The 27670-nt window shown below is 42.2% G+C and overlaps 11 protein-coding genes across 16 annotated transcripts; 6 read left to right on the forward strand and 5 right to left on the reverse strand.

Moving 5' to 3' along the window:
• Positions 1-4023: 4023 nt before the first annotated feature.
• Positions 4024-6402, reverse strand: LOC115625737 (ribosomal RNA processing protein 1 homolog). The gene has a single exon (XM_030520890.1). The coding sequence runs from the start codon at positions 6344-6346 to the stop codon at positions 4265-4267; it is 2082 nt and encodes a 693-aa protein (XP_030376750.1). The 5' UTR covers positions 6347-6402; the 3' UTR covers positions 4024-4264.
• Positions 6403-6706: 304 nt separating this feature from the next.
• LOC115625749 (glutaredoxin 3) lies at positions 6707-7707 on the forward strand. Its single transcript, XM_030520905.1, has 4 exons — positions 6707-6803; positions 6864-7023; positions 7092-7354; positions 7406-7707. Exons 1-4 carry the CDS (start codon positions 6754-6756, stop codon positions 7581-7583), a joined length of 651 nt encoding a protein of 216 aa, XP_030376765.1. The 5' UTR covers positions 6707-6753; the 3' UTR covers positions 7584-7707.
• A 99-nt stretch (positions 7708-7806) lies between these two features.
• On the forward strand, positions 7807-9267 carry LOC115625748 (immunoglobulin-binding protein 1). Its single transcript, XM_030520904.1, has 3 exons — positions 7807-8033; positions 8089-8297; positions 8351-9267. The coding sequence occupies exons 1-3, from the start codon at positions 7902-7904 to the stop codon at positions 9183-9185; spliced, it is 1176 nt and encodes a 391-aa protein (XP_030376764.1). The 5' UTR covers positions 7807-7901; the 3' UTR covers positions 9186-9267.
• Positions 9268-9371: 104 nt separating this feature from the next.
• On the forward strand, positions 9372-10115 carry LOC115625867 (DET1- and DDB1-associated protein 1). Its single transcript, XM_030521078.1, has one exon. The coding sequence runs from the start codon at positions 9556-9558 to the stop codon at positions 9877-9879; it is 324 nt and encodes a 107-aa protein (XP_030376938.1). The 5' UTR covers positions 9372-9555; the 3' UTR covers positions 9880-10115.
• Positions 10116-10154: 39 nt separating this feature from the next.
• LOC115625866 (NADH dehydrogenase [ubiquinone] 1 beta subcomplex subunit 9) lies at positions 10155-10905 on the reverse strand. The gene is made up of 3 exons (XM_030521077.1): positions 10746-10905; positions 10517-10656; positions 10155-10446 (listed from the first exon to the last, which is right to left on the reverse strand). Exons 1-3 carry the CDS (start codon positions 10841-10843, stop codon positions 10250-10252), a joined length of 435 nt encoding a protein of 144 aa, XP_030376937.1. The 5' UTR covers positions 10844-10905; the 3' UTR covers positions 10155-10249.
• A 597-nt stretch (positions 10906-11502) lies between these two features.
• Positions 11503-13977, reverse strand: LOC115625803 (transcription factor TFIIIB component B'' homolog). The gene is made up of 2 exons (XM_030520981.1): positions 12440-13977; positions 11503-12375 (listed from the first exon to the last, which is right to left on the reverse strand). Exons 1-2 carry the CDS (start codon positions 13838-13840, stop codon positions 11590-11592), a joined length of 2187 nt encoding a protein of 728 aa, XP_030376841.1. The 5' UTR covers positions 13841-13977; the 3' UTR covers positions 11503-11589.
• Positions 13978-14101: 124 nt separating this feature from the next.
• On the forward strand, positions 14102-16286 carry LOC115625726. Its single transcript, XM_030520876.1, has one exon. It carries the CDS (start codon positions 14535-14537, stop codon positions 15858-15860), a length of 1326 nt encoding a protein of 441 aa, XP_030376736.1. The 5' UTR covers positions 14102-14534; the 3' UTR covers positions 15861-16286.
• A 235-nt stretch (positions 16287-16521) lies between these two features.
• LOC115625844 (protein disulfide-isomerase A5) lies at positions 16522-18505 on the reverse strand. The gene is made up of 3 exons (XM_030521046.1): positions 17691-18505; positions 17025-17633; positions 16522-16957 (listed from the first exon to the last, which is right to left on the reverse strand). Exons 1-3 carry the CDS (start codon positions 18361-18363, stop codon positions 16695-16697), a joined length of 1545 nt encoding a protein of 514 aa, XP_030376906.1. The 5' UTR covers positions 18364-18505; the 3' UTR covers positions 16522-16694.
• A 178-nt stretch (positions 18506-18683) lies between these two features.
• LOC115625945 (coatomer subunit beta') lies at positions 18684-21902 on the forward strand. The gene is made up of 4 exons (XM_030521181.1): positions 18684-19110; positions 19249-19868; positions 19927-20509; positions 20580-21902. The coding sequence occupies exons 1-4, from the start codon at positions 18756-18758 to the stop codon at positions 21773-21775; spliced, it is 2754 nt and encodes a 917-aa protein (XP_030377041.1). The 5' UTR covers positions 18684-18755; the 3' UTR covers positions 21776-21902.
• A 272-nt stretch (positions 21903-22174) lies between these two features.
• Positions 22175-25617, forward strand: LOC115625814 (interferon-inducible double-stranded RNA-dependent protein kinase activator A homolog). 4 transcript variants are annotated; one of them, XM_030520998.1, is made up of 5 exons: positions 22175-22303; positions 22413-23199; positions 23265-23544; positions 24633-24770; positions 24880-25617. In XM_030520998.1, exons 2-5 carry the CDS (start codon positions 22460-22462, stop codon positions 25126-25128), a joined length of 1407 nt encoding a protein of 468 aa, XP_030376858.1. In that variant the 5' UTR covers positions 22175-22303; positions 22413-22459; the 3' UTR covers positions 25129-25617. The 4 variants fall into 4 exon arrangements, with proteins under 4 accessions (XP_030376858.1, XP_030376859.1, XP_030376860.1 ...); XM_030520999.1 differs by having other exon boundaries at positions 24883-25617; XM_030521000.1 differs by lacking the exon at positions 24633-24770.
• Positions 25618-25970: 353 nt separating this feature from the next.
• Positions 25971-27581, reverse strand: LOC115625816 (inhibitor of growth protein 5). Of its 3 annotated transcripts, XM_030521003.1 has the most exons (6): positions 27472-27581; positions 27249-27410; positions 26840-27199; positions 26576-26781; positions 26194-26352; positions 25971-26132 (listed from the first exon to the last, which is right to left on the reverse strand). In XM_030521003.1, the coding sequence occupies exons 2-6, from the start codon at positions 27283-27285 to the stop codon at positions 26031-26033; spliced, it is 864 nt and encodes a 287-aa protein (XP_030376863.1). In that variant the 5' UTR covers positions 27286-27410; positions 27472-27581; the 3' UTR covers positions 25971-26030. The 3 variants fall into 3 exon arrangements, with proteins under 3 accessions (XP_030376863.1, XP_030376862.1, XP_030376864.1); XM_030521002.1 differs by having other exon boundaries at positions 27249-27523; XM_030521004.1 differs by having other exon boundaries at positions 26618-26781; positions 27249-27515.
• Between the last annotated feature and the right edge of the window lie 89 nt (positions 27582-27670).

Raw genomic sequence — 27670 nt, forward strand, 5'->3', positions numbered from 1 at the left:
TAAAGAGCTGTGAAGAGCAAAAGCAAGAGACTGATTTCATTTGAGTGCAAGTGGAGCAATATTTCAGGAAACTCAAGAGCTGCGACAAATTTTAACTCCCACTCAGCTCAATGCAAAAGGAGTTTTATCTTAAAAATTTGGTTTAGCTCAAACAAATTTTGAACTGCAATTCAGTTCCTATTTTATTTATTTCTAAGTCAGCATTTAAATGAAAGGCACCTGTTGCTTTATATGCATCACTTATTTGTTAATTTATAAATTATTGTGTCAACAAATATGTGATATTAACATGGGTTTCAATATATAATACTTTATAATATTACCATAAAATAATAATGTCTATAAGTACATGCCTCCAATACGTCGAAAGATATTATTTGCCCCGATTCACGAGCAAAGGAGTTCAAACACTTTACTAGACCTAACACACTTACTGATAAAATAGTAAATAAAATGAAGCAACTGATTTCTAATTAAGAGCTACATGACGTAGAGGTTAAATTTAATTTAATTTAGTTCTCAAGCTGTATACATATTTGTAAAAATTAATTCTAGCGCTGCTATCAAAAGCTGATAAAAATCATTTAAATAATAAACTAATAATTGTTGATAATAACATTAACAACACCGACCTCCTCTGTGTAGAATGATTATATAAATTTAATAAATAATAGTCAAAGTTGGGGAAAAATGCAATAAACAAAGTTGTAATGAAAACATGACAAACAATTTTTGATCGATTATACCTCGTGCGGCCTAAACTCTCATCATATTGGCAGTTTTTTCAACTCAATTAAGTTTTAAGTTTAAGTTTTCCACTTTTCTAATACAGTTTTAATTTATATTAGCCGTTTCAGAAATCCTGGCGATGCTCGTTATGCGTCTAAGCACTTACCATGTTTGGTTTAGCGATTTCCGAAATCCAGACGTTCATCCAGAGAGACGGAGAAACGGACATGGCTATGCCTTGTCATGCCAATCAAGGATATACTCGAATACATATACATACATAAGTACTTTAAGAATTTTGAATTTTGCATTTAATTTAACTTATTTACAATAAAACATGTAGCCAAATTTTAAAAATATCATAAATTCTATGTTTTTTTAATAATTTAAATATTTACATTTAGATTAACTTATTGAAATAAATAATAAATTTTTAAATACGCATTATTGCTCAAGATAACAATTGTAAGCACTTTAATATAAAATGTTGACAAAGTATAAAAGCATGGAAAATTGTTTTGAGAAATAATGTCAATAATTAAAATTTATTTATTTTCATTAACCAAATAAAACACACTTATATGTATACAATTTTATGAGGAACTAATTTTATTAATAGAAAACAAGAGAGAACGCTACAGTCGAGCAAGCCCGACAGTTTAATACCCTGTACCCAGGTAAACTTCCGTCACTGAGTTATATGCGCACATAGCAGCAGCAAAAAGAGGAAGAAGCAGAGCGAACTTGTTGCTGCAGTTTGTGGGGGTTGTACTGGCGAGAATTTGTTTCGCTAATAACTTTTCTTAGAACTGACCGAATTGAATAAAATTTTGAACAGTAGATAATTATATATAAATGATATGTGCAAGTTGGTTTATGTGCAGTTTGGTTTAGGTAGCATTTGAAATGTGGACGCTATTGACGAAATTCTGCAGAGGGGGAAGGGGGGGGGGGGGGAATTAAAAAAAATAATAAACTCGTCCTTACTCGGACCTAGGAGAATCTGGATGCCAACTTTGGTTATTCTAGCTTTTATAGTTTCTGAGATCCTCGCGTTCATCCAGACGGACGGACAGACGGACGGACAGACGGACGGACAGACGGACGGACATGTCGAGATCGATTTCTCTCGTCATGCTGATCAAGAATATATATACTTTATGGGGTCGGAGATGCGTCCTTCTGTATGTTACATACTTTGCACAAACCTAATATACCCTTTTTACCCTACGGGTACAGGGTATAAAAAACAAACAACCCAACAAATTTGTATATGTTCACATTTTTATACAACATACCCGCGCATAAATATATAGTACATTAAAGTTTACATTAATTTTAGCTTTTCAAATAAATACGTTTCGTATAAGCAAACAATAATTGTGATTGTAATTGTGTGATTAGTTGTTGTTCTTTGCATAAATCATACAATGACTTCGGAAGGAAATAATGCAATTTTTTTATTATAATGGATATGGTAAGTATACATGATCGACTGAATAAGCACCAATTGCATTTATTTAGAACACTCCTCCACGCTTCTCGTACGACAAAATTAACCGCTAGTTTGCACCCGCAAGTCGCACAAATCTAAAAAAAAAGCAGAAAAAATTAATTTCAAATTGGCGTTTTAACAGCTCTTGGGCCACTCTTTATCAGGCGAACATAAATGGGCAGTAGGCAACGGCATTGCTTCTTTATTTAAGACTGAGCGGCTGATTTTTGCTTACTTTTCGCAATGTACCGTAAGGATCGCGCTGTTTACATTCCAAATGCAGCCAATAGGAGTGCCCCAATTTGTTTACATTTGATGTGCAGCCAACTTCAGTTTGTTGACGTTTCGCAATGCACCGCAAGGATCGCGTTGTTTACATTCCAAATGCAGCCAATAGGAGTGCCCCAATTTGTTTACATTTGATGTGAAGCCAACTTCAGTTTGTTTACTTTTCGTTTTGTTAACATTTAGAATTTAATTCACAGCCGGCATATTTACCAGCTGTTCACTTATGCTCGCCTAGTGTATGGATATACGAAATGGAGCTATTTCATATGCAAAACCGAAAAAATTAATTTCCCAACCCGACCGAGCTGGCCGTTTAACGACGCACAAATCCGCACTATCTACCAGGCGAACATAAATGGGCAGTAGGCAACGGCATTGCTTCTTTATTTAAGACTGAGCAGCTGATTTTTGCTTACTTTTCGCAATGTACCGTAAGGATCGCGTTGTTTACATTCCAAATGCAGCCAATAGGAGTGCCCCAATTTGTTTACCTTAGATGTGCAGCCAACTTCAGTTTGTTTACTTTTCGTTTTGTTTACATTTAGAATTTAATTCACAGCCGGCATATTTACCAGCTGTTCACTTATGCTCGCCTGGTGTATGGATATACGAAATGGAGCTATTTCATATGCAAAACCGAAAAAATTAATTTCCCAACCCGACCGAGCTGGCCGTTTAACGACGCACAAATCCGCACTATCTACCAGGCGAACATAAATGGGCAGTAGGCAACTGCATTGTTTGTTTATTTAAGACTGAGCAGCTGATTTTTGTTTACTTTTCGCAATGTACCGTAAGGATCGTGTTTGTTTACGTTTGAAGTGCAACCAATAGGAGAGCCCCAATTTGTTTACTTTTGCAATGCACCGTATTACTTACATTTGAAGTGCAACCAACTTCAGTTTGTTTACAATTTGGAGTGCACCGTATTATTGTGAACAACTGCGTTTCATGTACATTCACAATTGAAATGTCAGCTACATTGTTGCTCTTTACTTATGTGCGCCTGGTGTATGAATACAAGAGTCTGGAAATTATTAGAAACAGAAAGTTGGCCCGGCCCGGCCTTATAAGGCAAAGTAGCTGCGGCGTTCAAAAGAATTATGAAATAATAAATAAATAAATAAAACGATTGCAGCGGCTTTACAGAAATTTAAGTATTTAATATTTTATTGAGGTATTGAATCTTTTATTTCTTTGCAGATATTTTAATAGTAGAAATATTGGTTGCATATTTTTTCTAGTGAGCTCGTGAATGATACGAATAATTGAGAAACTGGGTGAGAGTTTCTCTCGAGAATACAATTCAGGTAGCGAGAAGTGCTAACTGGCCTCAGACTACTGCATTCTGTTTTATTAACAGATAAAGTGAGACCAAAATGAAACAGTGATGAGTGCAGGTATACAATATGTATACATATATTTATTTCAGTTTACAGTGCTTAACTCAAAAAGACCTAAGGTGGATAGAAAAATGGCCTCCAAGCGAAAAAAATATACATCTAGGAAAATACATGCGATTACATACAAGTATATGTATATATATATATATATAGTACGCATCTTTATATATGTATTTACAACTACAGCTGCGGAGTTTATTTGATTGCAGTTGCAGATGCCGCCGAGTGGGAAAACCCCTCAATTTAAAAATTATGAGGCGCATGTACGTCCGGCCAGATTTAGCTAATCAGTATCAGATCTTCGGATTAAAAATTTTTATTATTATATTCCGAACCAGGCCAGAAAGTGTCACAGCGTGTCGTTGAACGAAAGCTTGGCGCCCTTGAAGTTGGGATTTATGGGACCGGGAAGGACGTGCGGCTTAAGGGCACTCTTGCCAGGTTGGCGATCAGCATCGTATGGCAACTGGGGCGATAGCTTCAGCTGACGCAAATAGTCGCTGGTTGGATGGATGCTGTTCCGTTTTGTAACAATGCGCACGCGCTTTGCGCTTCCGCTGCTCGATGGAGTAGCAAACTTGATGCGTTCCGTGGCAGCCGTTGTTGCTGCCTTTGGTGTGGACTTGACCGCAACCGCGACCGGATTAAGAACCAGACTATTGTTGGCTCTCTTTAGTTGCTGCTTGCGCGATGGCACAAAATACTCAAGCTCACCGGTCTCGAGTGGTGCTTCCCAGCCGTTGGCGGCCTTGGCATTTGTAATTGCTTCCACTTCAGTTTTGTCGCTTTCTGATTTTGTTGTAGGCTTAGTTTGTGCTTCAGTTGTGATATCGGCTCCTTGGCTCGGCTCCTGCTCCTTGTCTAGCTTGGATTTCTTTTGCTTCTTAGCTGCTACAGTTGGCTCTGCACTCTTCTGGTCTGCATGCTCCTTCCTTGGATTTTGTTTTTTTGTTTCGACAGTAGACTGCTTTGCGTTGGACTTTTTTATTTTTTTGGCTGTAGGCTGCTCGTTCTCTTGTGGCTTCTCTTGTTCCGCCTCATCTACCTGTTCCACCAGCCAGCCATTGTTGATTGTGGAACGCAACTTGGCATTGCGCTGTGCTTGCTTTTCCAGCTCGGGCGACAACGCCTTGCCGATTATCTCGTCATAATTGTCCTCATCCACCTCTTCGAAATTAATAGACTGCAACAACCGCTTCCGTTTGGCTTTGCTGAGCTTTTTGAGTTTGCGACCCGTTCCAAAGACCTCATCTTCCATTTCATTGAGCTCTATTACTTTCTTTTTAAACATTTCTCCCAACGATTCACCTTCAACCTTAGGCATAGAGCGCACGCCCAATGGAAACTCTCCGCCCTTGTATGTCTCAAAGATCTGTTGTAGCTTGCGTAGCGACTTGCGTCGCTTGCTATTATATTCATGCGTACGAAGCAGTGTCTGCAACTCGTCCAGCACACAATCAGCATTCAGAGGAAGCTCTGGCATGTGCACATCCACATCACCAGCCCGCGGATCTAGCGTTAGAGTGCGTTCATTACTCTGCTCGTTTTCATCGTCCTCTTCGTCAAAGCCAGAATCAAGCTTTTCTACGTCATCGATGGAAGCAGTGGGAAATCCCATATCTTTCCAAGCATTATACTTGTCGGTGTATTCTCGACCCAAATCGCTTTGATATAGCAGATGATAGAGTACACGTGTGCGACACTGGGCTGTCAGCTTGGCATCGCGCTGTGTTCCCATATAGGAAACGAATGGGCGCAGGAAGAGATTAACCTCTGCCGAGGTGATCTCGCCATTGGCCGCCTTTGCCAACTCCTCAAAAAATATGTCCATATAGTGCATAGTCAATCCACGTGACTTAGGCTGCTCCGCCATCACAGATTTTTCCATATCCGTGTTGAATGTCTGTATTAGCTCTGGTGCCCATTTGTTCTGCTTCAGCAGACGCAGCATATAGCGCAGCATCCGACGTACCAGCATTAAAAACTTGTCCATGCGCCATTGATCAATGCCAAACCACTCCTGACACATAGTGCGCATAAATGCACTAAAGTAGGCCAAACTGCAGTCGGTGTTGCCACTAAAGCTGTCCACCATTTGACCCAACTGCTCAGCTAGGTCTTCTTGCACTAACGGCTTGTCCGACATCCACATGTTATAGTACAAGCCTTTCCAGAGACGCATAAAATCATCCTCGGTAAAGGGGAAGGAACTGCGTGCTCGCAGCTGGAACCATTTACGCAATTTGCGTAACTGTCGATTCCGTTTAACCAGGTCATTGCAAGCCAAGGCACGCACAAATTTTACCTCCTGCGCTATTACCAGCAACTCCTTGGGAACCTTGGGTTGCGACGCGCCATCATCGCTATCGACGCTATTGTCAATTGCAGCGACCTCCGCCGTACGTTTAATTGACTTTTTGCGCGTCACCATTATTTACTCTGAATGAAACAATACGTACTACAGCGCTTTTTTGCAAATTCCTCCGGTGTGTATTGAATGCGGTCGCTAGAGAGAGGCAAGCGCGCACGTGTTGGGCGGCCTCGATAAATCGATAAGTTATACAGCACTGGCACTCGATTGACACTAAATCCCAAATTTTCCTTTTATTTAAATATAATATCAATATCAATAATTATTTATATTTTGAAAGGCTTGTGCTTCTTGCGTTTTATCAATTATTTATATATTGGTGCACAAAAAGTCGCGCACGTGTAATGACACCATTTTGACGTTGAAGAGCACTTGAAAATTGCAACAGCTGACAACGTGAGTTAATTTATATATGTATGTAATTGGCTGTACATTATATGTAGAAAAAGTTTCAAAAGTTCTTCAAAATGCCCGTCCTGACTGTAGCTAATGCCGAAGAGTACCAAAAATACATCAGGTATAGTACAAAAAGTGAAAAATTGGGTTATATATTGGCGTTAAATTGAACTGAACACAGCGATGACAAAACAACTGTCGCACTTTTCGCCGCCGAGTGGGCCGAACAGTGTATCCAAGTCAAAGATGTCCTCGAAGAGCTGGCAAAACTTCTAGGAGATAAGTTGCAATTCGTAACACTCAATGCCGAACAATTCCCAGAGATTTCCATGAAACATCAGGTAAATTTAATGTCGTTGCTGTGTCATATTAATCTGCGTGATTATTCAATTACATGTACATATGCCAGATCGATGCCGTACCCACAGTTATATTTTTTAGGAGTGGTTCCGCCATTGATCGCGTTGAAGGTGTGAACATCGCAGAGATCACAAACAAGTCAAAAAAGCTGGCTGAAAACGCCAGTCGAGCTGCTGCCACTGGACAAACACTCGAAGACCGATTGAAGGCGCTTATTAACACGGCCCCTCTAATGATCTTCATGAAAGGAGATCGAAACGCGCCGCGTTGTGGCTTCTCCAAGCAACTTATCGGCATTGTTAATGAAACAAAGTAGGCCTAATTCAGTTTCTTAGTTCATCTAATAGCATCACTTTCCAATAGATTGCCATATGAAACTTTCGACATTCTAACCGATGAAGAGGTGCGCCAGGGCCTAAAGACCTACTCCGACTGGCCCACGTACCCACAAGTATATGTAAAAGGTGAACTTATCGGTGGCTTGGACATAATTAAGGAGCTTTTGGCCAACAATGAACTGGAAAGCACACTCAAGGGCTAAGATGCGTCTGGGTTTGGAATTCTCGCTCCATTAAGCACACAAAATCAGGAACAAAGCAACAACGTTAAACAAATTTACAATGTTTAAATTATTTTGTAAAATTGAATAAAAGCATTGAAATATATTCCATCATTTTTTCAAGCAAACCAATCGGCCACACTGTATCTGAGTATCCACTTTGCAACACTATTATTTATTTGTATCGAAAGTTGGTAGCCCCTTTTATCGTATCATAATATATATGCAATTCATGTGAAACAGCTGATTAAGACAGACTCGCATATTCTGAAAAAATATAGTTAACTGTAATAAAAACAAATGGCTGAAGCCGATACGAACTCCGCAGCTAGCGGTGAGGAAAGGAAGCTGTTCGATATATTTTTAAGTGGTTGGAATCTCTTCGACGAGCTCGAAGTAACAGATTTGCCATTTAATGGCACCGAGTTTCAGGTGAGCAGCTTTGTTGCCTTAAAAACTGGGAAATTTAATTTCTTTGTGTATTTAGAACAAAGTTAAGAGTGCTATGAGCCATTTTGAGGAAGCCACCGTTATTGTCAATAAAGTGTCCATGTTCAGTGCCAACGAGCTAATTGATGAGGTGTCCACAGAATCCCTACCATTCATGCTATTGCCCTACTTTCTGGGCAAGCTGACGACCAAGATCAACAAGCCTAACGACTTGGAAATCCTGGACTTAGGCGAAATCTATTTCAAGTGAGTTTTTATAAAGTTCGTTATTTGCCAGTCAACTAATTTGCTTTGAAAAGGGATCACTTACAACGCTGTCAGGAATACGAACTTTGCGAAGCTCCCAAATCCAAACAGGAAGACAGTCAAGTTGCTGGTGGTCAGCAAAAGAGCGAACATCGCGAACTATTGGAGGCCGCATACAATAGAAATGACAAAATCGCTCAATATCGAAAGATGAAAGAAATCGACGAGTACATGGCACGCATGCGCACTGCTGTCAAAAGCAAAACTGCTGACGATGAGGTGCGCAGAGAGTTCTTCCTCAAATATTTGGACAAAAGCATCATAGATGCCAAGCAGGAGCTTGAGAGTTTGCGAATGATGAAACAAATGGCAAAAATGCGTTTGGACCGCATGACAGGGAACGAACCGACTGGCGAACCAGATTCATTCACATGCTCCATGAGGCCAGCAGTAGCAGAGCCTACGCAAGGAAACGGACACACTCATGGCCCTGGACATCATCATCATCATAAACATTATGCCAACCATCAGCAACAGCAAGCACCGAAGCCGAAGCCGTTACAACCTTTTATCATAACACGCAATGCAACACAAAAAGCCGTCTTTGGCTTAGGCTATCCAAGTCTCCCGATTATGACTGTGGATGAGTTCTATCAGCAGCGCGTTGCAGATGGCATATTTCCCGATGAAGAGAAAGTGGCCAAGATGAATCAAGCACAAGCCATAGCCGCAGCACGCGATCCCAACGAAAAAGAGGATGAGGAACAGGCAGTCGTCGAAGAGCAGGAGGAAATTGATGACCCCGAGTACTTGGCACGCATGAGGCGCATGGATGAGTACAAGGATGTTGTGCGTCGTGGCGATGGCAATCGCCATAATCGCAGCTAATTTATCTTATATATCCCATATGTATTTTTTACTTCATACAAACAATAATAAAGCTCAGTTTATCTAACGTTTTGAATATTAATTCTTGGCGCCTGTCGCATCACAGTGCTGCACAATATTCACTTTTCAACACTATTTAACACTGTCCGTCACGTTCAATAATAAGAACAATAAAAGCGAAGACGTATTAAAACTTCATCCGTTTTATGTTTGGAGAATATAAATAAAAATATATTCGTTAAACTACGGGTTTTTAATTTAGCTGCGTAAGCAGTGTACAACGCACAACGAGCATAAGCAAGCATTTCACACCTGCACAGCACAACCAGTGAAATTACTACAACAACAACAACAAAAATATTCATCCACAATGTCTGTTAGCGTCAATGAGTTTCTCAAGGGCCTGCCCTGCCATGATTCCAGCAATTTTTCGCATGTAAGCCACGAGCACGGGATACGAACGTCCCAGAAGCGTGCTTCTATCTATTTGCCAACCGAGGATGTGCCGTCGGAGCAATTGATTGTTATGGACAAGAGATGTGTGCTATTGCGTTATCTTACCCAACAGTGGGACAAAAAGACGCTACAACGAAAACGCGAGCATGGCAACGAAAGCAGCAACAATACTAATTCTACGCCCAACGGAAATAATAGCAAAAAACGTCCACGCTTGGAAAATAACGAGCTTAACTGAGGGGCTAACAACCAGGAGGCGATCACCTATCTTAATCATCGTGGATTCTGCCAATATCGCTTTATCAAAACAAACACGAACATGCACACATTCATACATACTCGTGAAGAGAAGCCGTAAACACATAATACCGTTAAAATTCTAAAATTAGGCAGACTTCTGGGCAAATCATTTGTTCGTCTGACCAGAGTGTAAGTTTAACCATTGTCCGTAAGAATAAAATCGCTACAATGTAATGCTTGTTTTCTAATATTATATGGGAAGAATGCATGCAATAGAGAAAAATCGATTTCATTGTTTATTTTACTTTGGAACACACGTGGAAATTCCAATTGTGGTGAACTAAATTAATAAAGTTATTTCGTTTGATTTAATGGTGTCCCAAGTCCTTAGGGTCTGGCTTGCCATACTGTTTCTCCCACCAAACAACAAATTCCTTCTTGCGTTGCTCACGCTTTGCAAAGTACTCGGGATATTGGGCTTTCTCCAATGGATGCCAATAGTCTAGCAGCCAGTCGGGTGGTATAACCTCACGCTCAAAGGCGCAGCCTCCAGCACTGTTGGCAACTAGAATCGATGAATCATAATTAATATATGTATGTATATTTAAATATGGGCCTTAACTAATAGTACTCACAAGTGCGCGGCTGGAAATGCTTTGTTTGGAACAGTTCCTGTTGACCGCAGGCCAGCAGTCTAATGCCTTCAGCTAAATCCTTGTTGCGATTCTCATCGAAACGGGCGCGCATCTGCACAGCACGATAACGGTACACATGTCTGAGGCGGGCGCGAGGATGCAAGTTCAGTGTCTCAACATTATATAATACCAAATAAAGGCTATTGCCGTTGCCAATTAAGATACTCACCGGCGATCGTACCAAGCTTCTAGATTGCGTAAGGCACGTTTGTACAAGCTGCACACCTGTCGCTTGTGTGAGGCGATTGCAATGGGCACTTGTGCCATGATTTTGCTACGAAATATCTTTAATACCTAACTTTTCCTACTATGACAACAATTACTGTGCAAGCAGCTGTCAGCCCGAACTGCTGTGAGTGTTGACTAACACTAACTAGTTTAATTTGAAATTAAACAGCACTGCATTTGCAAAATAGCCACAAAATTTAATTTTTTAACAGCAAGTGTACTACAATTATACAAATATTTCGAATACTTTAATATTTTTATTTTCCCCCCAAATTATATTACAGTAGTCAGTTTAATACATATCTGAAAGTATTAAACTCTGCATTTATGTGAAATTAATGATATAAGAACGAGCATTCATAAAATTATGTTTTACTCAGAAAGCAAGGATCTTTCATATTTTATTTTAACGAAATGCATTACTGCATTTGCCAAGCAGCCAAATAATTTAATTTTTTAACAGCAAGTGTATTACTATTACAGTTATACACTTATTTCAAATACTTTAATATTTTTATTTTCCCCATGAGTTCGTCAATTAATAAATTATGTTACAGTAGTCAGTTTTCTACATATGTATGTATGTATCTGAAAGTATTAAACCCCTCATTTATGTGAAATTAGTGATATAAGAACGAGCATTCATAAAATTATGTTTTACTCAGAAAGCAAGGATCTTTCATATTTTATTTTAACAAAATGCATTATTTTCTATATAAAAAAAATGCTCAACAACATTTCGTACCTAAAAAAAATGCATACAGCTTTTCGCTTTTAATGTGACTCTAGCTCATTACAGTCAATATGCATTGGACAATATGATCGGGTATATCAAGGGGCTCGGCACTTAGATCGCCAGTCTCTTTGTCATACATATAAATCTCATTGATAACACGGTCTTCGCTCTGAGCATCCAGTGAGGAGACCAAAACTAATGAACCCTCACCCAATTCCATTAAAATTTGTTCAATGTCGTGCTCTGTGATTCCAGGTGTGGCTGAACCTGTGGCAGGAGAGGCAGGAGTAACAGGCCCTGTGCTCTTTTCGGTAGCCATGTTCTCCGTGGTTGTGGACTCAACATCGCTAACATAGTTGAGTGCCCCATCGTCCATATTGATAACGACCTTTTCCCGTTTCTGCCCTTTTGTTGGTTCCGACTCCACGTTCGGGTGCGCTTCTGGTGCCATAATTTCGGCCGTAGCTTCTTCATCATCACTTAAAAGTGAATTAAGCTCCTGTTGTAGGAGCTGTGGTGGTGGTGCTTCTGGCTCCTTATCACTACAAACTGTTTGTTCCGTCTTTACGCGGGACTCCTGCTTAATCGAAGCAAACGGCGGTAAAGTGGGTTCACTCGATTTCTGAGGAATTTGCTCTGCTGTGGTGCGTTGGCGACGCCTTCGTTTACCTGCTCCTTTTGTGTTCTCATCGTTTACTGCTTCGGAAGCTAATGCTGTGCGTCGCTTCGCCCAGACGTGCTTGGACATCCTTGCCTTGGTCACATGCTCATTCTCGTAAATCGCATCGCCATCACTTAGCGTTCGTGAGGCTTTGCTCACATTTGATCTGGAACTCTATAATGAATGAAAAAAACACCTTAAAACCATTACAGAAAATATATTTAATAGGCCAGGTTACCTTTTCCTTTACTTTCGCCTCGGCCGCTTCTATTTCCTTCCATTTTCTATCTGCTTCAGCCTTCTCCTCATCCTCCCTCTGCAATTGATCCTTTAGCTCCTGAATGTTGAAAGCTTTGGGATAGAGAAGGGCCTTGTTTATTAACTGCCCATTGGCTCGTTCTTCCTTCTTGTATTTAAGCTTGAGATCACGGCGGGTTCGTGTGGGAAACATTTCACACATTAGTGAAAAATCGGTGCCAATAATCTGCAGACTGCGATAAAAGCGAACCGTTTCCTCGGCCGACCAGCCGCGCGTTCGTTTGCGTCGCAACCAGAATCCATTGTCCCCTGTGGTCTCATCCATTTGGATTAGGGACGAGTTGGCCAGAACTTTTCGTGCTTCCACCTCAGCCGTCGTCTCGATCTCCAGCGTCTTTTCATCAATGATCATTTCGCCATTGGCATCTAGCTTCAGTTGAGGTACGGGTAAAGCCGCTTCCGTCTTGGCTACAAGCAACTGTTGCTTTGTTGGCTTAGCGTCATCTAATGTGGCTGTCGTTTCGGCCTTAATGGTTGTCACCGTTGGTTTTTGTTCCATGGGGTTTGCTTCTGGGTTGTAATAGATCATGTCAAACATCTTAAATGTGGTCTTGTCGGGCACGCCGTTGACGAAACGCGTCTCAAAGTCTCTTCGTGCATTCACGCGCTGCTGTGGCTGCAATTTGTCCCCACCATCAATCTTGCGCTGCTTACCGCCACCCGGCGAGCATGTATCCGATAATACAGAGCAACTTGACTCAGTGCGTATGCGTCCAACGCCTGGACTCATCACAGGTGGAAAATATTTGTATGAGGATTGCGGCATGGGCGATCCCTGTGATGTTTGCTGCAGCGAAGTGGTGCCTGTTATGGAAGACCCACTCAAATAGCGCTCACGTCGCGTAGGCGTGCCAGGTGATTGATAATCAGGAAAGCTGCTGCCATCGCTGCAATCACCAGCTAGTGGCGAACCCACAAAACTGTTGCGCCTTTGCCCGAACACTGGTGTGGGACGAACACGTTGTCGCGCCTGTGCCTTGCTAGGCGACATTGGATAGCCACTGCAACTCTTCTGTAAGTCCATTTGTATGATATTGTCTTCCAGGTCGGATTGGAAGGCATCATCAAGGTGTCCAGAGCTAGTTGCGGGCATTTTAAACGCCACCGTGTCTTCCTCTGCAGCGTCTGGTAAACTACACCTGTCGTCTGCAGATTTGGACTGTAGTTCTTGCTGTTGCTCATCTTCTAATTCTGCATCCGCAACGTTCTCTTGTTTTTCTTGCGTCTCAGTACCTTGCGCTGGTGTTTCCTGTTTGCGTGCCTTGCGCTTCACCAATGACAAATTGGCCAGGCCTTTTATTCGCTGCCGCCGCGTGGACATCCTGTGATATTTTTGTTATTCCACCTTTTATATGCTACCTAATTTTACACATCAAATCCATTTATTTCCTAGCCACCCGCGAATCACCCCAACTAACCACGAGAGTCTAACTGTGTTGAGCAACGTCCCTAGACGGTAGCAGCTATTACAGACGTCTAAGCGTTTCAAATCTATCGATACTAACTGAGTACAATTGTTCGACACAACAGCTGTGTTATCTTTCAATCGTTTAGAACACACTCACACACACACATAGATACAACTACATAACGGCAGTAGCAACAACACATAAACAGCAGTTTGCTGCACGTTGCACGTTTTTCTTATTGGACTTAGTGGTGAAAATGGGGCCGTTGTGAATTAACCAGAAAATTTAAGATAAACTCGCGCATTTTGGAAAGCTTGACACCAAATTTCATACACAATATTCACATACACGTACAGTTTGAAACAAAATTCAGCAGGTTAAAAACGCAAATGTGACAAATATCGAGCGAGTGTCTAAATTAATGCGGCGGATATTTTCTCACAGCAAGAAGAAAAGGAAAACAGACACTTTAGTAAGCCGTCGCTGTCGTTGTCGTCAACGCCAGCGCCAGCGTCGAGCAGGTGTTATGCAAGCCCAAGCAGTGCAGCCCCAAACAGCAGCAACAACAACAACAACAGAAGCAATCAATTCAATTAGCCGGCCGTCATGCTACTGAATCGATTCGTATCAGCCATTAAAAATCAATCGAAGGACACGCTGCGCGCATGGTCCTATCAATGCGAATCAATATTTGCGCAACGCTCCCGACGATTGCAGCAACTCGTGAGCTTTTATCAATCGGTCTACGGCTCACAAGGGCTGAAACAGTTGTGGCGCGCCTATTACCGGCGTGAGCTGCAGCCACCTCTGCGGGGGTTCATGCTCAGTGCCGTCGGCATTATGGGTCTGAACATGAAACAGTTGGGCAGCGATGGCTTCGATTGGAACAAGGAGCGCCTTGATTTGGCCAATTTTGATGTATGCCGGCGCGATATTGAATTCATAAATACCCTACCAATGAACCAAATCTGCGACCGTTGCGCGGCCAAGAAGATGAAGTACTGCTACTGTCTGCTGGGTAACAGGCGTTGCAAAAAGGATGGCGCCAGCATTCCAGCCGGTGGTGCACCTGAACCGAAGGTAAATGATCCGGCTAAGGAACAATTACCGGACGCGGGAAGCATACGGAACTGCCAGGTGCCGCTGGATCTTGACAAAGAGGGCTCGCCGGTGGGGACAGTGCGCATACAAGCGGAGGATGAACACACGTGGGAGCCGTATTTCAGCAAAAATGAGTTCTCCATCTGGCGGCGCGAGGAGCGTACCTCCATGTACTCCTACAAGGTGTATGCGCGCTTCGATGACATCACAGCAGATGACTTTTTGCACGTGCAAACGGATCTGGACTATAGACGGCAATGGGATGACACGGCGCTCCGACTAGAGCTGATAAGCGAGGATCCAGTGCCTGGAAGTAATTCGCATTTGATATATTGGGAGATGCAATGGCCGCGTCTATTCGCTAATCGGGATTATGTTTACTGTCGACGCTTCATCAAGGACGACGCACGCAAGGTCATACTCATATGTAGTCGCGGGGCTAAGCATAATTCGTATCCCGCCTTCTCGGGCAAAGTGCGTGTGACGGACTACTGGAGCCTGATGGTGATCAAACCGTTTCGGAGCTTTCACGAGCCCGGATTGCACTTCATACTCACCTATTACGATGATCCCGGCATACCAATACCGCAAAACATTAAATCCTGGGTGACGCAAAAGCAAATGCCCGAATTTCTCACAAAAATGTATGTGGCCACCAAGAACTACGCGTGCTCGCGAGCCCTCAAGATGAAGGACATGTTCAATAGCTTTGCGCTAATCAATGACGAATACACAGCGAATGCCCAACGGGCCAGCTGGCTGGGAAGTCTCAAAAGGCATCGCCGCCCCAAACTGTCTGATGACACCGACAGTGGCCAGCGTGGTCGCTGAACTGAACAGGCTCCATCATCAACAGCAGCACCTACGCCAAATAATCTAATAACACTTTACAAACATATTAGCGATAATGGATAGCAATCGAAAACATTAGAGCCGTTCCTCACCTTTCGTTCTTATATTGTATTTAGAAGTTAGACAGCGTTTTAATTTTAACAAGTTTTTCCAACATCTGAATGCCTGTGTCTATTTTTAATTATTTAAAAAAGCAATTGTTTTTCAAACACATCGGAAGGTGCAATAAAAGGCATTCGCAACTGGTGGCATTTGACCCGTAACGGCTCAAGAAATATCGAAATTAAATTCAATACATTGTTAAATAATATATAAATAGTCAGAAATTAAGTGCGAAACGCTGTTAGAACTGCATATATAGGACATTTTTGAAATTACACACCTGTAAATACAATATACAAAACATCAGACTTCTTTCATTTGGCCGCAGCGGAACAGTAATAAAATTTACCAATTAGTAATCCCGAATATCTCAACTATATTGTACCGGATTTGTATGGAGAAATCGGTAAATAAATGTTCAATATCTATATTTTGAGCCAACAAATCGTTAATAGTTGTATGTTACAAATTATATTTATTTTTTAATTATTAATTGGTCCGAAGCCCATTTTAAAACATAAATTTTATGAATTTTTGGAAAAAATTCACGTTTTTAAAATTGTTAAGTTTATTTCAAAAACGCTAATATTGTAAAGCTATTGCTAAATTAATACACTTTTTTTTTATACAAATATCAACGTTAGAGATTTCAGAGCAGTTTATAGTATTAGTGAGATTCTGGAGACCACTTCAAAATCTCGAGTTCAGGGATCACAGTTCGCTGTGGTCCGTGGCGCTGGGCGGATTGTTCACATAGGCAATGAAGTCCTTGGTGGTGCGACCGCCATTATATTCTAGCTTAGTTTTGAGGTAGGAGAAATACAATATGGTGGGATAGCCGCGCACATTATATTTGGCGCATAGTGTAGAGTGTTGAGTGCAATCCACGGCCGCAAAAGCAACGCGCGGATCATCCTGCAGGGCATTCGCAGCCGCCGTAAATTCCGGCTTGGTGTGCTTACAATGACCACACCCTGTAAGGGGTTTAGAAAATTCAATAAAGTACTATTATTTTTCTGCAAATTCGGCTGGAATACTCACAAGGTGCATAGAACATGACGAGAACATGCTTTTTTCGTTTAAGTGTTGTTGCGAATGTTTCATCGTTCAGGAAAAGCACCTCGGTTTGCTCTTCCTCCTCCCAGCTTTTTTCCGGCGGCGGTGGTGGCGGTGGCTCCGTGGGATCACGCATGAATTCAACTATTTTCGAAGCCTCACGCACATTCACATCGAATTTGAAGACCCCATGGGCAAAGAACTTAACTGTTGGATAGCCTTTCACTTTATATTTCTCTGCTATGGCCTGTTCCTTGGTGGCATCAAGGGCGGCTAACATTCCAGGCACTCGACTCTGCTTAAGTTCCAACGCCGCCTTCTCGTATTCGGGTTTCATACGTTTGCAGTGACCACACCAGGGTGCATAGAACATGACCAGTACGGATGGTTCATCCTTCAGTGTCGCTTCGAAGCTGTCCGCGGTAAGATGTGCAATTTCTGAGCTGCTATCCTCTGACCATTCGGGCTCCTTGGGCTTTGGTGTGGGCTTGGCATTGGGATTTAACATGAAATCAACCAGAGCGTCCTTGGTATTCTCACCCTCGTAGGTAAATCGTAATTTTCCATTCTCAAAGTAAATTAAGGTGGGAAAACCTACCGGAAAAGATAACTTAAGCAAAGGCGAACTAAAACGTCAATCTGCAAATTTACCTGTAATGTTAAACAACTTTCGTATGGGCGCATTCTCCTGTCGTTCCACATTCATGGCGGCCAGCAAGTAACCGCCCTTAGCTTTTAGCTCACTGGCTGCCTTCGCATAGTCCGGTTTCATGCGCTTGCAAAATCCACACCAGGGCACGTGGAACATCACCAACATTGGTCGAATATCCTTACGCAGGTGTTTACTGAATGCGGCTGCATCTGTAAAGTGTAGCACGTCAGAGCCCGCTGGATCCTCTTCCCAGGGCAAGTCGCCGGAAGGGTCGCGCATAAATGTAACCATCGAGGCCACGCTCAACTGTCGGTCATAGTCCTTGTGATAGTCGCCGTCCTTGTAGTGTTTCAACGTATACGGGTCGGGTGTTATTTTTAGCTTTTTGCACAGCTTTTTCCGCTCCTGTTGACCACAATCTACATACACCATCGTCCCCGTGCCGCGCACCCCCTCGGCAGCCTCACGAAACACCTTCAATTCGGCACCGGCCGCTTTAGGACTGGCCACATATATTACCAGCACATTGTTTTTAGTGCGCAGCAGCTTCTTAAAGTCCTTGTACTCTGCGATGTCTTCTTGTACCGCTGAAGCTTTCGTTTTTGCCGCGCTTCCTGCAACAAGTGCCAAAAAAAGCAGCAGCAACACAAACGTGCGAGGCTGATACGTCATTTGTTGAGCGTTATATGCCTTCTAGCGTGGATAATTAACTAAATGTAAATTAGGCTAACTAATAGGCGCCACACAAGCCCATATTTATTACACCTTTCTGTTAGTTGTTGCTAAAACACCGCAGATTCCAACAAATGCCGATGCATACGTCACGTCAGCGTTGTCGGAGGAGTTGCCAGAACGTCTTATTCAGCAACGTTGAACACTCGCAGTCAGCTATACTGGCATCATCCAACACTGTCCAAGTCTGACACATTGACAAAGGTGGAAGAAGAAGCAGCAGCAGGGAAGAAGAGTACATTTTTACACCGTCGTCGCCGCCGCCGCATTATTAAAGTTAATTAGTTTGTGCGATTGCTGTTTTTATAAAACATTTGGACGCCTTCTAAAAGATGCCACTCAAATTGGACATCAAGCGTCGGCTGACCTCGCGGTCCGATCGCGTCAAATGCGTTGATCTGCATCCGGCCGAGCCATGGATGTTGTGTGCACTTTACAATGGCCACGTACACATCATGAATTACGAGAATCAGCAATTGGTAAAAGACTTTGAGGTTTGTGATGTGCCCGTGCGCTCTGGACGTTTTGTTGCGCGCAAGAATTGGATAATTACTGGTTCGGATGATATGCAAATCCGCATTTTCAATTATAATACCTTGGAGAAGGTTCACTCATTCGAGGCGCATTCCGATTATTTGCGGTGCATTGCCGTGCATCCCACGCAGCCCCTGGTCCTGACCAGCAGCGGTAAGTGGGTTCCAACACATATATACTTATTAAATTATTTATAACAATATGTTGGGCATATGGGTTCGCTGCCAACTGAGCTTCCTTATCATTTGTTTGTTTAGTAAACTTCTAATCATTTCGTCACCCATTTTGCAGATGACATGCTTATCAAATTGTGGAATTGGGAGAAGATGTGGGCTTGCCAGCGTGTCTTCGAAGGTCACACGCACTATGTCATGCAGATAGTGTTTAATCCCAAGGACAACAACACCTTTGCCTCTGCCTCCTTGGATCGCACGGTTAAGGTGTGGCAGCTGGGCTCAAATTTGGCGAACTTCACGCTAGAGGGACATGAAAAGGGAGTGAACTGTGTGGACTATTATCATGGTGGAGATAAGCCTTATTTAATATCCGGCGCAGATGATCGCCTGGTCAAGATCTGGGATTATCAGAACAAGACATGTGTGCAAACCCTAGAGGGTCATGCTCAGAACATTTCAGCCGTTTGCTTCCATCCCGAATTGCCCATTTTGCTGACGGGCTCCGAGGATGGCACCGTACGTATTTGGCATTCGGGCACCTATCGGCTGGAAACCTGTCTTAACTATGGGTTTGAGCGTGTCTGGACCATTGCCAGCATGCGTGGCACCAACAACGTGGCCCTAGGCTATGATGAAGGTTCGATTATAATCAAGGTGGGTCGAGAGGAGCCAGCAATGTCTATGGATATTACCGGCGGTAAGATTATTTGGGCCAAACATTCCGAAATGCAGCAGGTGAGTAAATTCAGGGGGCTAATAGATTGATTCAAACTAATGATGTGTTTGCTTATAGGTTAACTTGAAGACCATTGCCGATGGCACCGAAATCAAGGATGGCGAACGTCTGCCGGTCGCTGTCAAAGACATGGGCGCTTGTGAGATCTATCCGCAGACCATTGCACACAATCCCAATGGACGTTTCGTTGTCGTTTGTGGCGATGGTGAATACATTATTTACACATCAATGGCGCTACGAAATAAGGCATTTGGCTCCGCTCAGGAGTTCGTCTGGGCTCTGGAGAGCAATGAGTATGCCATACGTGAGAACAGCGGCTCAGTGCGTCTGTTTCGAAACTTTAAGGAGCGCAAAAGCTTCACGCCCGAATATGGTGCCGAGAGTATCTATGGTGGATACTATTTTGGTGTAAAGACTTCATCGGGACTGGCGTTCTACGACTGGGAGACATTGCAATTAGTGCGACGCATAGAAGTGCAACCGCGCAATGTCTTTTGGAATGAATCGGGTAGCTTGGTTTGCCTGGCCACAGATGATTCCTATTTTATACTGGGCGTGGATACAGCACAAATCGCAAATGCAGTGGAGAGCAAAGAGGGACTCGAAGATGATGGTGTGGAGAGTGCTTTCAACGTCTTGGGTACGTGGACATTTAGAGATTTGGATGACGAATATATAAAATTCAAACTAATCAAATATTTTCATTTCAGGCGAGGTTGCCGAAGCAGTCAAGACGGGTCTGTGGGTGGGCGATTGTTTCATTTACACCAATTCTGTCAATCGCATCAATTACTACGTGGGCGGTGAAATTGTGACAATTTCGCATTTGGATCGCACTATGTACTTGCTGGGCTATGTTCCCAAAGAAAATCGTCTCTACCTTGGCGACAAGGAGCTAAATGTCATATCCTTCTGTCTGCAGCTATCTGTGCTGGAATACCAGACAGCAGTGATGCGTCGCGACTTTGAGCGCGCAGATGTGGTTCTACCCACCATACCAAAGGAGCATCGTACACGCGTCGCACATTTCCTCGAGAAACAGGGATTCAAGGCGCAGGCACTGCAAGTGTCTACTGACCCGGATCACAAATTTGATTTGGCGCTGCAAATTGGCGATCTTGACGTAGCCCTGAAGCTGGCGCGCGAGGCAGAAAATGCACAAAAATGGGCGCAATTGGCAGATGTAGCGGCCCGTAAAAATAATATGGAATTGGTAAAGGAGTGCATGCAAAAGGCTAACGATTTTAGCGGCCTGCTCCTGCTTTCCAGCGCCTCCGGCGATGCACAAATGCTTGAGGAGGTGGGCAACGCAGGCGCAGCCCAAGGACGCCATAACATTGCATTCCTGGCCGCCTTTTTACGCTCGGATGTGGAACGCTGTCTTGAGATTCTCATAGAAACCAATCGCTTGCCCGAGGCAGCGTTCTTTGCCCGTACCTACGCACCCAGCCAGATGTCACGCGTTGTCGAGCTGTGGCGTGAGGAGCTCAGCAAGGTCAACGAGAAGGCGGGTCAGTCGCTGGCCGATCCGGCGCAGTATACAAATCTATTTCCAGGCTTGGGCGATGCCCTGCGCGTGGAGCAACACCTACAAGCGGAGCGTTCACGCAAAGCTCCCGCGGCGTTGGCTGCACAACTGCCGCTGAATAGCGAGCGTAATCCGCTGGCTGAGCTAAATGCCGTAGAGCAGCAGGATGACGATCTGGTCGAGGACAAAGAGAAACCAGCGTTTGTGCTTCCACCGGCGAATAGTGGCAGTGGCGTTGCTACGCTGCCTCTCGTAAAGCCCATTGTTAATGATGATGATGATGACGAACTCGATTTGGAGATTGATGGTATTACGTTGGACGACAATATCGATACAACAGATGTGAATTTGGACGACGATTTTCTAAGCGATGATTAGGTGAAATTCAAAACCAGCAGTCTGTATTCGATATATTCGCATAGGAATAGCCGTAATTTCTTTTGTTTATGTCCCGGAGACCACACGCTACGATTTACACGCATTTCGCACTAAAAAATTCCACACATTTAATTTGATTGAATGTTTTCCGTGCATTACTTATAACAACAAAAAGAGTTTACAATTATTATCTATTATCTATAAAAAAGATTATTATGTAAAAAGGAGCAACATATGCAATAAATACAATAATACGAAAAATAAAAACCGAATTCAAAAAAAGCTAATTGTGCGCGTCTCTGATTTTGCCACTCGTTATCTCTAACATTAGGAGTAGGCGGCGTTGCCACGCTTTTACTGTCATATTCGATAACTTCTTACGATTGAAAACAGTCGACAGCTGAATATAGGAACCCACATTTCGTGTGTGTCAGGATTTTGCTGTATTTTTTATTTAAAAATGAATTATTAATTCTCAATTAATAAATTATTATTAAATAAAAAACAGTTAAAAACCGAAAAAATTCGGTAAGTATAATGAATTATAGCGGTCAAGTGCAACAGCCGTATTCTCCCAATTGCTGAAATAGAGTGCATATTGATTTTTCACGTGGCGACCACGCATTTCATTTAACAGATACATACAACAACTACCGTAACCAACCGACAGGAAACTATTGAACCATGGATCAGGAAAACTATCATGGGCTGCAACAGTCGCATTTGCAACATCAGCAACTACAGCAGCATCAGCCACAACAGCTGCACCATAACCAGCATCAAATGCCACAACCACAGCATCATCAGCCCGTACCGATGCAGTTGCAGGCCGGTTTTGCACCACGTCGTCAATATGAGAATTTGACCTGCACGGCAGCAGCCATGGCTGCTGTTAATATGGCAAATGGCGGTAGTTCCGCTTCGGAGTCTGGCAAAACAGGAATGCTACAAAGGGCGGGCAAAGGAAAGAGGGAGAAGATCTTGCCCATGCAGATGCCACATCAGATGGCAGATATAAACACGGCCAGCTCAAGCCATGTGCCGGTTGAAGAGTCTTTGAAACTGGTAGGCGAGGCGGACACCAGTGGGCTGGCCACAAAGACACCCGTCTCAATACTTCAGGAACTCTTGAGTCGTCGCGGCATCACCCCGGGCTATGAGCTGGTACAAATCGAGGGCGCCATACATGAGCCAACTTTTCGTTTTCGCGTCTCCTTTAAGGACAAAGATACTCCATTTACCGCCATGGGTGCTGGCCGATCCAAAAAGGAAGCCAAACACGCAGCCGCACGCGCCTTGATTGACAAGTTGATTGGTGTCCAGTTGCCCGAGATGCAGGGCACCGCCACTGCAGCATCTGTGGCTGGCAGCTCAAGCGCAGGCAGTGGTGGCGATGGCAGTGCCAATATGCAGAGTAGTGGCGAGTATGTATAAGGTTATGTCTTGTGTTTATTTCATTTATATATTCAACACCGCTCTTAAATATCAGTGACAAAATTGTTGGCAATCCTATTGGCTGGCTGCAGGAGATGTGCATGCAACGCCGCTGGCCTCCACCATCCTATGAGACGGAAACCGAAGTCGGTTTACCACACGAGCGCCTCTTCACCATTGCGTGCACCATTGTTAATAATAGGGAGGTTGGAAAAGGAAAAAGCAAGAAGATTGCTAAGCGTTTGGCGGCCCACAAGATGTGGACTCGTCTTCAAGAGACACCCATAGATGCGGCCAAAATCAACGATTCCATTTGTACAGAATTGGAAGGCGATGTGAGTAAATCAAATATTGTAGATGTTGAGACGGTGTTGCAAGCTTTAAATTTGGACGAGTTAAAAAGCAAGCCCGAATCTCTACCAATAGCATCGCCAGCACCAAGATCACCTTCTAAAAGTCCTATAACAAGTAGAAAATGCTATGACCGCTTACCACCTAGAGTAGATCTATTCAAAGTCTAAAAGTTGATTCCTAACTAAAAATTCCTGAGTTAATAGTGATAACAAAAGTGATTAATGACTAACACTAATTTTAAATATATGTTCAATATAGTATTGTTGGTCGGAACACTAAACGTCTTTTTAAACTATAATAACAAGTTTCTTTTAACAATTTAGCCAACAAATATTACTATTAAAGAAATTCTTCTTTAAACAAAATATAACATTATTTTTTTATTAATATATTACCGCCCGTGGGGCTGCAAAAAAAATACGCATAGTAAAATTGGTTCTTTAGTGCTATAAAGATAGTGCGACCAATGCTTGCGTATTGGTAAAAATAGGGGAAAATAAGAGAAATCCGAGTTGTTCCAACTAAGGGATCTGTCCTTATCTATTCCGGAGAAAGCTATACATACAAATTTTCTAATCGAATCAGATAAGCAAGCACCATTTTGAATTACTAAATACTATACAAAAATTAACCTAATCATGCCACACCTAATAAATTTAATTAGTATTTATGCTTTAAATCGAGTATTCTGACTTCCTTAAACTATTGAGAAGTCGTTTCACATCCATGAAGATGAAATATACGAATTTCATTGCTAAACGATGCCGTGAGTAATCGATTTGTAGTAATTAAATTATTACAACAGATTTGGGATATAATGCTGCACAAAGAGTTCTAGAATTTAAATGACAAATATAAATATAAGAAATATTTGAAGATACCTTGCTAATATTGCAACTCAGCTATTCACCAGACAAATATCCAAGTACACTTTTATTATTATTGATTTTAAAAACTTGTGTGATATGTTTCAACTCACCATTGTTAGTTGGGTTACATTGTTTGCTGGACTCGCACTGGTCGCATGATGCCATGATAATACTGATCGTTATTTCGATCTTATTTACAGGCCCGCATTAACGATATTTACTATGGTGATTTGAAAGATATCACTGTGCCGACTCTGACCACGCAGCACAGTAATAAAGTCTCACAATTCCATAAGGCATTGAAAAATGCTACGGGCAAAAAACTTCTAAAGCTACAGGTAAAGTTGTTAGATTTTTATTTAAAGCTGCCGCTTCTCCCAATACCAAACTGATAAGCAACTGAAAATACGTCTATATCTGTTTCCAATTTTGTCTCTCCGTTTCTAGAAGACGTGCCTCAGAAGCCCGAAGATTGATTTTATCAAACTGCTGAGCGAGATCGCAGTGGAGAATCAGTTCGAAGTCACATATGTGGACATTGAGGAGAAGACCTACACCGGCCAGTATCAATGCTTGGTGCAGCTCTCCACATTGCCCGTGGGAGTGTGCCATGGCACTGGAGCAACCACAGCGGACGCTCAGCGGCATGCGGCACAGAGCGCTTTAGAGTATCTAAAGATCATGACCAAGAAGTAGCTCCAAACTAAATAGCAAAATCTGAACGCACACGATGAAGATGGTCCTAATTGAATAATAACTAAAAATACAATCACAAACCACAATAACAACCACAATCTCAATTGAAATATCAGCTGGAATGAACGAAGTTGTTCCGTCAGAAGGAGCACTCCAGAATTAAAGTCATGCATATATATTTTTTTATAATTATTTTTTAATTTTAAATGATAAAGAACTCATCACTAGACATGACCTGTACATGTCATATCGGTTTGTTTTGTGCTACCATAAAAGTATTTATCCGACAATTAATTTAAACTTAAAGAGACAACAGAAAAGAGTATGGGAATTAAGAAGTCAAATTTTAAATTCAAATTATTATTTCTTTATAATGTAAAACTAGTATATGTATGTACACGACAAGAAAACTGTACACTCGGCAAAAGTCACTATGTATAAGTATTATTGAATGAGAAATTTATTGAATAAAAAATTAAAAATTCGGAACTGGTCAATCAATACATTTTGATGGAAGCTGAGTTAATTTAATAGTAATTTTTTTTAGAAGTCATTTATTAGTGGACAGCAGTTCATGCCAAGAAGCTGGAATATTTCAGTGCGCAAGGGCTTACCCCAGCTTGCGTTTTTTTTAATACAGTAAGATGCTAACGGGTTATTAAATCGCTCTGCAAAGTGACACTAAGAACCAACTTGGAGTCTATGTGGGACTACCAATGGTCGTCCACCTAACTATATGATAAGACGAACCGTTTTTCTGTGTTGTACATTAAGTTTTCGTGCAGAAATATTTTCGAAATCATTAGGCTAATTGATATGTTTCGTATGTAAAGAAACAGCGGTTGTGTTTATATAATTTATTTAAAATATTTACTGCTAGCTTAATTCTGTAGTCATATAAATTACTTCTTTTTACGATCTTGTGTACATTTGGGACAGAACCATTTGCCCTTTGGCTTTGTGGTGAGTCCAACGCAGGCAAAATGAAACCATTCGATTGGACACTGAAATAATAGACACAATTAAATGCCAAATAATATTGTTGTGGTATATAAAGTAACGCACATCTGGATTATCGCAGCCAATCATCTCGCCGTACGAGACCTGATGGCAAAGGCAGTATGTGGGCTCATTTGGATCAACAGGCATGTCCATTACATCGCTAGGATGTGTGGCGGCCGTGTGGCAGGATTCCTTTTCCGAATCATCGGGATCAACGGATTTCTAATAAAAAAAGAGAAAACAACAGCATTAATACGGGAAAATCAAAGAACCTGATTGATTCTGCATGCATGGGTGAAATGTAAATGATAGATGGAAAATGACTAGGTAGGCAATAATTAAGTAAATTACCGAGCATAAGTTGGGCAAACAAACTAGAAATTTTACAAGGTTGAAAATAAATCTCAAAATGTACGAATATGAAATTCTGATGCAGATGATTTACCTTTTGGGCGCCACTTTTGCGCGTCTCTTTTTCTTGATTTACCTTCGACTTTTTCTTTTTGGTACCTTGACCACTGCCGCCAACGGACGAGGTGTTGGTGCTGGCGTGTGTTGATTGATTGCCACCGCGCCCGGTTTCTTCATCCGAAGAAGCACTCCTCTTTTTCTTCACCGTTGCTTTGCCATCTTTGGTCTTCTTTCGACCCTCTTCAAATAATGGTATGTAAATTATAGCCATAATATTATAGCTTTTGTCTTGACTTACTTTTGGCCACTGCCTCCTCGGATTTAGCGCGCGTTGATGAAGCCTTCTCCTGGATTTCACCCTCAAAGCGCGCCAAATCATTATCCAAACGTCTGATTTGCTTGTCCACCAGTTCATACGTTTGGATTGCCAGTTGGACCTTATCATCACTGTATTCCTTGGCCTTGCCGAACAAGGCTTTGATATCCTCCAATCTCTCCTTGCGCTCTTCCTCGCTTATGGCACCATTCTCTGCTGCCAGCTTGCGCATAAAGTCTTTTGCGTGGCTATCGATGCTCTGCATAGCAGTCTGCGCCCGATCGTCCAACTTTCGCATTAGCTTGAAATTACGTTCCAATTCAGTTGGTAGCGACTCTAAACCTGTATAAAGTCGCATTATAACCGATCTGTTTTAGTTTGTAGTACTCACCGTCCAGGTAGTTCTCCAAATATATAGCCGAAGACATTTTTTTGTTTTTATAAGTCTTTTTTATAAGGTGTCAACTCGATTATTAACATAAAAAATAACGTTGATGTACGATGTATAAACGTACATAAGTACATGCAAAACATACGCGTTTGTTTCAAACACCTGTGTATGGGAAGGCTGTTATGGAATTAGTTGAAAGGCAAGAACAAACTATGCACAATACGTTTTAATACTGAAATAATAATACTGCTAACGAAGTACTGTTTTGATATTTAAAACAATTATTACTTGCAATTGAAAGTTCCCGAAGTACGTCTATTTAACGCAGCAGCTTCAAAGTGTCAAAAGACTATCGATATTATTTTTATCGACACCAATTAAGAGCCGTAGTCCGCCAGTGTTGCCAATTTAGCTATTTTTCC

This window comes from Scaptodrosophila lebanonensis, unplaced genomic scaffold, assembly GCF_003285725.1.
Source record: "Scaptodrosophila lebanonensis strain 11010-0011.00,11010-0021.00 unplaced genomic scaffold, SlebRS2 tig00000080-arrow-pilon, whole genome shotgun sequence".
NCBI classification, from domain to species: domain Eukaryota; kingdom Metazoa; phylum Arthropoda; class Insecta; order Diptera; family Drosophilidae; genus Scaptodrosophila; species Scaptodrosophila lebanonensis.